The sequence below is a fragment of the Epinephelus moara genome, chromosome 20, assembly GCF_006386435.1.
Source record: "Epinephelus moara isolate mb chromosome 20, YSFRI_EMoa_1.0, whole genome shotgun sequence".
In the NCBI taxonomy this organism is placed as follows: domain Eukaryota; kingdom Metazoa; phylum Chordata; class Actinopteri; order Perciformes; family Serranidae; genus Epinephelus; species Epinephelus moara.
Genome location: NC_065525.1, coordinates 43041493 through 43052033, shown reverse-complemented (window position 1 = coordinate 43052033; position 10541 = coordinate 43041493). Strand labels below are relative to the sequence as shown.

At 41.0% G+C, this 10541-nt stretch overlaps 1 protein-coding gene across 2 annotated transcripts in view; it reads right to left on the bottom strand.

Annotated features, from left to right (window-relative positions):
- Window positions 1–402: 402 nt before the first annotated feature.
- The window catches only part of deaf1 (DEAF1 transcription factor), an 18272-nt gene continuing 8133 nt past the window's right edge, over window positions 403–10541 (bottom strand). For both annotated transcript variants that reach the window (XM_050072898.1, XM_050072899.1), the window contains exons 10-13: window positions 3695–3987; window positions 2751–2849; window positions 1951–2040; window positions 403–1120 (exon numbers count right to left, since the gene is read on the bottom strand). In XM_050072898.1, the coding sequence (XP_049928855.1) occupies window positions 1019–1120; window positions 1951–2040; window positions 2751–2849; window positions 3695–3987 (584 nt within the window). In that variant the 3' untranslated portion in view covers window positions 403–1018. The remainder of the gene's footprint in view (window positions 1121–1950; window positions 2041–2750; window positions 2850–3694; window positions 3988–10541) is intronic.

Sequence of the window (10541 nt, the reverse complement as noted above, 5' to 3'; positions counted from 1 at the left end):
GAGGCAGCAAAACATCCTTTCATTTTATAGTTACAGTTTACTAATAAAACTCTCCACAGTATGAACAGTGGTTACATGAGCCTCAAAACCAGACACAACTCAGCCCTGAGCAGAGTGACCGTCCTCTACTGACCAATCAGACTGCAGTGTTCACAGCTCTACCTTTTAGTACCAGATCTGTGTGCTAGGTACCCCAACAGAGGGGGGGCCAAACATGGGGACGGTGAGGAACGCTTCTGTTGGTACCATCCACAACTTTTCACTGTGGGAACAGGAAAATAAGCGTACAGAACTGAAGTGAACGGTACTGCTCAGAGGTCGTCTGTATTTCTGCCCCTGCTTTAACGGAAACATTCACATAATAAAAACTGTCTTTTAGCAGGAAGAAAAACAAAGACAACCTTTAAAGTCGGAGTATTTTTTGATTTAGACAACAATTCATCTTGACTCATAATGATAAAAAATAAAGAACCATAATCAGCAGACAACAGATAACTCATCTCCAAGTATTAGCCAGGATGGGGTGACGTAATCTAATATATTTAATTCTATTTCATTGATGTGTTTGACCTTTATTTAACCAGGACCGTCTCTGGAAGGAAATTTAAATCTGTTTATCCAGAGTTAAAAATGGCAGCAAAATACTGCTTCATAAAACAACAGAGAGAGAACTGTCACTGAGGGAAGATAAGAAATACAAAACTCATCGTTACAGTTATTAATAAAATAATTACACTAAGAAAAAACTGACAGATTAATCAACACTAAAAATAATTTACTTGCAGCTCCAGCTCATCTTATTTTACTTTATGAAACAATAATAATTATACAAGTGCAGAAACTCTGACTGTGTTGATGTGAAGAGGAAAACATCCGACTTCCTTTCATTAAGTTTATACGAGTTCAGAGACGTTCTGCTCCTGTCGGTCTGAGACAGAATAAAAGTTCCTGACTGTCCTCCTCACACCATATAAGGACTTCCTGTGTGATGACCTCATATTTTGGACTGCCGGCTCCATCATTTCACTTTGTCCATGTCCATGGCTGTGATTGGCTCTTCCTCCTGAACAGCCACGCCCCCTGCTGATTGACAGCAGGTGTGCTGATGTTCCTTCCAGTCCTGCAGAGAGAAACAAACTGATCTGTGATTCTGTTCACTGACTGCTTATGTTCATACATTTATTTGTCATCCTAATAAAAATCATTTTAACCAAATTTAAGACAGATTTTTTGGCAAATCTTCATTTTTCTTATTCAACCAGGGCTGGGTGTCACCACTGACTTACTGAATCGACTCGATTTTGATTCACAAGGTCCTGATTCGATTCTATTTCTGTTACAACACCAATGTTTGCTAGAATGTGAAAGAAATTCTCAGAGAACTAATACTGTATTTTAAAAAAAAGAATAAAGTCAGAACACAAGACAATGTTACCTGTGTCAAGATGTTTGTCTCTGACTCATCTTGGCCAGAAGACTCGTGAATATGACATTTTTTAATGAGTCTTTCTTAGCGGAAAAGAAAAGGTTCATTCATTCATTCATTTTCTGTAACCGCTTATCCTGTTGAGGGTCACAGGGGGCTGGAGCCTATCCCAGCTGACACTGGGTGAGAGGCAGGGTTCACCCTGGACAGGTCACCAGACTATCACAGGGCTGACACATAGAGACAGACAACCATTCACACTCACATTCACACCTACGGACAATTTAGAGTCACCAATTAACCTGCATGTCTTTGGACTGTGGGAGGAAACTGGAGCACCTGGAGGAAACCCACGCTGACACAAGGAGAACATGCAAACTCCACACAGAAGGGCTCCCACACCCTGGGTTCCAACCAGCAACCCTCTTGCTGTGAGGCGACAGTGCTAACCACTGCGCCACCGTGCTGTTAGATTAAAACAAAAACATGGCTGTGCTCTAGAGGATCACTCAGGTGAGTCTTACCTTTCTCTGACAGAAGGTGGAGCAGTAGTTGACCTTGTGACAGCCTGTACACTCACTCATCGCCACACGGCCACAGTTCACACACATTTGCTGCAGGAGGACACATATGAACACATGTAAACACAGGAGATACAACAGATATATTTATATAAGTCTTGTTGTTGTTGTTGTTGTTTCTCCAGGCAGAGTAATCACTGACAACAACATACTTTAGTTTGAATACACTCCCTTTAACATTTTCTTAACGTCAAACCCAACGTCCCTCTGCTGTGTCTGACTCCCTGCATCACAAACATTTTCAAACATCTGTCATTTCACTAACAGATAGACTCTCTGTAGGCTGATAGTAGCAGAGTGACATCACAAATACCACATCTGCTTAAATATAAGCCAGGTCTCAAATAACAAATTCTGGCTGGAGGAAAAACAAGGTTGATTAGCCGTCACATTTAATGTGCACACCAACCTTCATTTAACAGACTCAACAATATATTAATGCTTTTACCAACATGTTATTGTCCTTTTTTAGTCACTGTATGCTCAAGGTCCAGTGTGTAAGATTCAGGGGGATATATAAATAAATAAATATATATATATCTATGAAGCTGCTGTTAACCAGGGAGGTCGGTCTAATGACAGACTACACAGCTGCAGTATGGAAATGTAGGATTTTGGAGTCTGACCCAAACATACGAGGGACTAAAAGTCAGGATATTTCGGGTTGGAGTGCTGCCTAATAGTGCGTGAATGTGTGTGTGTGTGTGTGTGTGTGTGTGTGTGTGTGTGTGCGTGCGTCATACGTTGATGATGATCTCGGTGATGTCAGAGCTCCTCTTAGCCTCCGAGTCGTCCGGCTGCTGAAACGTGATCTGGTTCTGAAACGACTGTGTGAGACCACACTGACCCACAGACACACAGAGACAAACACACACACACACACACACAGAGTCAGTAACTCAGTAATAAAGTCATCGTCTCATTAACGTTTTTTATTCATAATCATTGTGTAATAATTTCTGCTTAATGCCACTCATCTGAATCCAAAACCATGTATGTCAGTGTGTGTGTGTGTGTGTGTGTGTGTGTGTGTGTGTGTGTGTGTCACTAGCCCTTTTACACTGCCTCTCCATAGCAGGACTTTCAGGCTGTTATGCAGCCTTGTTGTTTTGTATAATATCACAGAATGGGGGAGCACTGTTGTCTCGCTTTTAAGCCGACATCGAAGGAAGTAACAGCGCTGAAATAACCTCTGTATAAAGGGGACAGCTGGCAGGACGGGATCATGGATGGCATGGGGGCGACGTTTTGACAACCCAGTGCGGGAGATTTAAAAAGTAGCTGATCGCAGTTAGCAGCTAACTCAAAGGAGAAGAACAGCAGCCAAAAAAAAATGGGGGAAACTGTGAGGTCCAGGAGCTCCTTACCCTCCGAGCAGAGGATGAGATCAGCCGCCGTATGACAGGGACTGTAAACAATTGTTATTGCCGTGTTATCGTTTATAAAGCGCTGCAGAGGCACGTCATATGTCACACTATTATGTTAAACATCACACTTGTCACACCTCTTTTTATTCCACGATGCCGTCATCACACAGTGAAGCGACATGATGCTGCGGCCATTTTGTTCTGTGTAAAAATGCAAAGGCAGCATAAAGAGGGGACTCTGTAGCGGTTCTATAGCGCCATCTCTGTTGAAAAAGAGCTAACGTGTGTGTGTGTGTGTGTGTGTGTGTGTGTGTTCTCACCTCCTTCCTGCCACCCTGACCTTTGACCCCTGCTGAGTCCCCTGCAGAGTTTTTCGCCTGTTCGATCAGAGCCTTCAGCTGCTGGACGTTGCTCAGCAGCGTGTTGGCCATCTCCTCCAGGTACAGCCAGGTGTTCTTCTGCCCCTCGCTGACCGCCGGCCCCGCCCCCCCTACAGGCCCCACCTCCAGCCCGCTAACCAGCCCTGCTGACGGAGACGAGGCCGTGACTGCCACCGCCATCTTGGCCTGAACTGGCTGAGGGGTCACGGCCAGCGCCGGCAACGCCGTCAGCACTGTCAGAAAGAAGAAGAAGAAGGAGAGAGACAGAGTGTTTTCAGGCATGTTTTTAGTTTCATGTTTTTCCTTTGATAGATAAAAGACTATCGATGGTTGACGGCCGCCATCATACACAAGTTCACTACACTGTTTCACACCAAAAAAAAACACAGCTGTCTGAGGTCTTGTACAAATGTAGCGAAAACAAACACTATATTTCACATTATGGGGGATTTCTTTATCAATTAAGATGTGAATGACTTTTTTAGAAGTTATTTTGTTTATAAAATCCTGGAAGACTATAAAAAATGTCCCAGTTTCTAGAAGTCGAAGGTTGGGCTGACACGTTGTGGTCGGTTTGCTCTGCTCGGACAATCATTGGTGTTATGTCTGTAAGCGGCTGTGTGTTCACCAAAGTGTTTTTTCCCAGCTGAAAACGACAGATGCTCCTCTGAAAACACAGCTAGAAGCGCCAGCGCACTTTTGAGGTGCAGCGTTTTTTCAGCTGAGATGCTTTTACTTGCTCTGGATGAAGGGAAGGCTGACGGACGTAGGGAGAGAAGACAGACTGCGGTTCATGTGGTCGGAGAATTCATTTCTCCTCCACTGTTGTTGATTACAAACATCCAAATTTATTCTTTAAGTAAAAAGTTTAGAATTTAACATTACTTTTGTTGCGCTGTATCTTTTCATCATGAAGTAACGCCTTCTTCTTTTCGGAAAGTCTATTCAAGGACATTTTTCAGCTTTACTGCCCAGTTTGAAAAAAAAAAAATGTTAGAAAAGTCATCCAAACGTTATCAAATGAAAAAAGTTACACTACTTTGATGAAGTATATTAAAATAGTTACATTGCTTATTACAGTTTTAACGGGGTAACTAGTAATCCATAACCTATTACATTTCAAAAGTAACCTTTCAAATAATGTCGAGTGGTTAAAGAGAAGGTCAAATTTCAGTCAAGAACTCTCGCCTCCCTCCAAAGGCCTACTCCCCCTCCTCCATTACGGCCTCATTACGTCTATGATAGACGTAGGCGTTGGCATGGTAACGTCAGATACACGGAAGAGGAGAGCGAGTGTAACGTTACAACCAAGACAGTTTAACGCAACCCCGGAGTTTTAAAACTCAACCAGAGTCAGTGATGACCAGGGCTGTCAACGAATATTCTAAATTCTAATTTAAATTCGAATTTGAAAAAAAAAAAAAAAAAAGGACTTTCGAATGTGAAAATTGATATTCGATTGTGGAAAAAAAAAACACCACAGCAGCTGTCCTCTTTGCGAGTGGGCGTTGGCCTGGGCCGCTGCACTGAACGCACTGCATGATGGGTCATAGAGGGGGGGCGAGCGAGAGGTCCACGGTCGTTTATAACGTAATGTTATAGATAATTGTTTTATGTGTTTTAATGTGTAGGTATGTAAATGTTTTCAAAGACGTTTATGTTGAAATAAAAATACCTACAAGTAGTTATGTTTCCTTGTATTAATACATATACAAGTATGTTTCCTTGTATTAGTTTGCCCTCTTGTGGACATAATGCGAAAAAAAAAATTTTGAATGGTTCAAACCTACGAGTTATTTTTAGAAGGAATATTCAAACATCATTTTTGAGCAATTTATTTTTAGAAGGAATATTCAAACATCATTTTTGAGCAATTTTGACAGCCCTAGTGATGACTGATGAGTTTTAGAATAAGGTTGCAGTGCTAACGTTAGATAGTAGCGTTAACGTTACTAGTAAGTGGAAACGCACAAGGAAGATAACGTTAATGTTTCAGAGGCTACGCTACAGTAGGCTAACGTTAGCCATTAGCAACTGGATGCTGTGTTGTCATATAGAATGTTATGGAGATGTTACGCGAACGGTTACGTCGGTCGGAGGCCTCCACGTGGGGAAGACAGACAGGATGCTCGGCCAATCATTGCATTCGTTGGAGTTTTCTTAGAACCATATAATAATATGAGAATGGTATAATTATGAGTTTTCATCTTTGGTGGAATTCACTGACATGTTAGTGTGTCATCAGCTTATTAATAACATTTCAACCTAAACAAAGAAAAGCGTAAAATTTCCAGAAAGGTAAGTGTCGCTTTAAGAGGCAAACTCTAGCTAAAAATTGTAATCTAATTTAATATTGTTTAATATTATTTAACAAAAAAAAACCTTAACAGGGAACCTATTTGTCACCGTTTGCGCGTGGCAATTTCAAGTGTGTGACACATCAGAAGCCCTTTTTGGCAGCCAGTGTGAGGGATGATAACATTTAAAAGGAGAAAGCTGTGAGTGGGACGATGGATCGCTTTATTGTACCAGCAAATTACAACAAAGCACCAGTGAAGACGACCAAACACCAGTAGACAGTAACATGAAAGCTACCTGTCTTATCTTACTATATAATGACGAAAACTCTCTGTGTGTGTCTGTTCCACGTTTTTCTCCTCACTGACTTGGTCAATCCATATGAAATTTGGCACAGTGGTAGAGGGTCATGGGAGGATGCCAATGAAGCAATATTACATCAATTGGCCAAAGGGGGGCGCTATAGCAACCGACTGAAATTGCGAACTTTGAATGGGCATATCTCATTCCCCGTATGTCGTAGAGACATGAAACTTTGCACTGTTGTGAACAGATATTAATACAGGTGTGCTTTGAGATTTTGTCTTGGGCACAAAAAGTTTGAAAACCACTGGTACATATGACACAGACTAAAACTGAATACAACAAAGTACAGCTCTTAACGTGTGTAGTGGCTCGGTGTAAATGTGTTATGATGAACATTAGCTTTAACATTAGAAAACCTGGTTCACATGCAGCAGTCAAACACACAGGAGACACCCCGACTGTCACGGGTCTCCTGCAACACTTCCTGAGGTTTCCATCAGTCCTCCAAAGGTTTGATGCAGAACTGAAGTACGAAGAATTAAAACAGAGCAGGTGGTCGCAGCAGATCCAGGTCACTGTGTCTGTGTGTCCTCTATACGTTCACTCCTGACCTACATACACAATATATTCCTGGTGGCGGTGGAGTCACCGACAGCTCGGAGCCCCTCTGAGAGCAGACGAGTCCAAAAATAACCGGACATCCATCTCAGACTCTGATTCAACATGTCCAGGGGAAACAATGTGTGTGTTCTCGCAGGTAAAGAGAATATTCACTTTAACTGGACTCTTACATACCGACTAACCTGCTTCACAGTAATTTACCAGAAAGAAGCTGGAGAAAGTTTTCAGTCGGTACAGTTGGTAGCGAGGACTAATTTTCACTGGGGTTACATTTTAGTTTCAGGTTGATTTTGTTTCATAAATCTCCTCTAACATTGTTCCATTACTGTCACTGTAGTGTTATAACATATAACAGAGGAGCCGATAAAGATGTTGATATACTGATCTGAGTTATCTTCAATTATTAAACGAGCAGCAGTGAGAGCTCGACAGACTCAATAGAAGCAGGCTGTGCAGAGGACGACTGCTCTCGAGCTTCTCCTCAACTTTTCCTTAACTTTTCTTGTTTTAGTTTATTTGTTTTCTTGTTCTATTTATTGTTTTTATTTTGGACTTATTCAAGAGTCTACAAATATCATTGTTTTAACCCATTAATCAGTTTATTTATTTTATCACTACCAGCCTGTCTCAGTATCATATTTTGTATAATATTTCATTTTACTCTAGACTCTTTTAATTTGCATTCTTATTTGGTAAAAATGATTTAAAATGTATTTAAATTTACTAGGGTATTAATTTACAAGAATTGAACATCAGTCAAAAATAACACAACATTATCTATCAGAAAGAACCAGCTTTCTATCGAGGGAATCAGGAGGACTGCGTCTGAAAACAAACAAACCTTTGGTTGTTAGAGTGTAAAGAGTTTTTACACGTGGTTTTATATTAATGTGATAATAAAACAACTGTTACATATGAAGTTTACTTTGTTATCTGTCAGTTTCTCTTCATATTAAGGCCCTGAGTTGTATTCTAAAAGGTCCAGTCTGTAGGATTTAGGGGGATATACTGGCAGATAGGGTGAATATGGACAAAAATTCAGATCTCAGTATTTTCAGGCTGACTGAAGATAAATGATATATATCTTGGTATTTTCTACGAAATGAGCTACATGTTCAGCTGCAAGTCAAAACCACACTTCAGATGTCACAGGCACTTTTATAAAAACAGACTGTGATCAAAATAAAATGCATCAAGACTGGGATTTTTTACGTATTTGAAAATAAACAGCTGCACGTTAACTTTGTGCACACAGCACTGGAGCTACAGAGGTTTAAAGGTTTGCAGCACAGGACACTAAACTATGACATGACTATATAAGATTCAGATAGGTTTGAAACTAGGTCTGACCTTCAACTTCATTTTGGAAAATCAAAGCTTCGGAGCTCAGAATGATTTTAAATTTAAATTTAAAAAAAAAATTTAAAATCTATTTTTATCATTATTTTGAGTCACATTGTTGAAAGAATTTAGTTGTCTGTGTTCAAGCAGGATAATAAGTCTCCATTCATTGCACGTTGGGCTTTCTATGTATTTCCTTGTTGGAGATGGGGTTAGTGTTGCGTTCAAGGTCCCCTCACAAAACCAGGAGAAAAAAAAAGGCAGAATATTTGATTTTTCATCCCGTTCAATCCCGTGCCATTGAACGAAGCTTCGAATTTTTTGGGTCAGCCCTATTTGAAACTATTAAAAATCTTTATGGGCGAAGTTAAAAAGTTGTTCTCCATCTGTCGGCCTTTAAAATGAATCTGGTGCTGGAAAATGATTTAAATGTTTTAATCTTATTTCTGCACAGAGCATCAACAGAGAGGCCAGAGGAGGGACGGAGACAGAGACACTTTGCCCTTTTTTATATACTTGCATATGAAACATCTGTTGTCGCTGCATTTTTTTTAAACACATCTGTCGCCTGCATCCAGGCGCTGCCTCAGTGTCACACATTAAACTAAAACTAGTGTATAATCACCTGAGAATAAGAATCATTGTGCTCTCCATAGGGAGCAGGTCCTCGTCAACTGAGATTACCATGTTGCACTGCCATGTTTCTACAGTAGCCCAGAAGAGACAAACCAAACACTGGCTCTATATTGGGACATTTGCATTTTTACATTGGCCACTGTAGTTAGCAGCCTCTCTGAGAAGAGCTGCATCAGAAAAACATATTTTTTTTTACGTGAAACGCCTTTATTCAGTGTTTTTACTGGTTTTATTCATCTGGTCTGTGTGTTTAGGAGCGGAAGAGACCTCTGTGATAATTTAACTCCCGGAAAAAACCTCCTGAACAATAAACACTGAAGGAATTCGAACCAGGAGAAGTTTCATTCACCAATAGATTCCACTAAATCTCCCTAAATCTTACACACTGTTCCTTTTGCACTTCTTTCTCTCCTGGATATTCATGTTGCTCATTTATCAGCTGCACCAACCTCTGTTTTGTGTTTCTGTCATTCTGTCGGCTGGTTTTAATTCTTCATACTGTGGTTGTTTTACAGCAGCAGAGACTTTACTGCCCCCTACTGTTCCCCTGCTGAAAGTGAAAATAGAGGAACAGGTCCAGCAGCTCCATGGTTTGTTTATTATAAAATCAGTTTTAAAATCTGAGATCATCATGTAGATTTTCTATATGATGAACCTGAATATTTAGATTATTTTCTGACACACATCTCTTCATTTAAAACCACACACACACACACACACAGGGTTTCTTCATTAACCTCAGGGTGAAGGACGGAGAGACATCAGCAGCCTTCCAGCCAATCAGAAAAGTCCCACTGATGTTAAGAACACTTTGAGTCCTTGATGGATGATCAGCAGTTTGAGTGTTTTGTCAGCTGATTTTCAGGAAACATTAAAAACAATAAACATTAATAACATAGTTCAGTGTTAGCAGCAGGGCTGAGGAGATGTGGGAGATCTCTGATTGGTCCTTCAAACAGGACGTTAGGATCAGGCAGTGAAATCAGTCTCACAACCCGCGTCTCCTGAGAGCTCATTACAGCAACGCTACAGCCAATCAGAGAGCACCTGCAGTGCCTCCCCAACACCTGATAGGATGATGGATAGGCTGCAGGTCAGGCGCGACGCAGGGGATTGTAGGACAGGTAATTAAGAAGGAGGACACAATAAACATCCTGAACACCCGACAGAGGTGAGTTTGTTTCTCCACCCGGCAGATATTTCACAGAGTAAGTGAAAACATCGACCTGCTGGTGACGAAAAAGCAGGGACGCACCAAAGACGGTAAGATTCTTAGTTTGGACACAATGAATGTCTGCACCATTAATCTTAATATTATCACAACATCCAAATCACAGCAGCTGCAATTTTTCGACAAAGGTCAAATGTGTCACAATAAATGAAGCACTGTGGTGCTACAGAGAGGCCCCAGCCTATGGATCATATTCCAGACGCAAAGGAACAGACCCAATCAAAAATCTAGGGCTGCCTCCGACTAAGAATTTTCCTCATCAACCAACAGTCATCATCAGGGTCCATCAGTGGACCAACAGTCCTCATCAGGGTCCATCAGTGGACCAACAGTCCTCATCAGGGTCCATCAGTG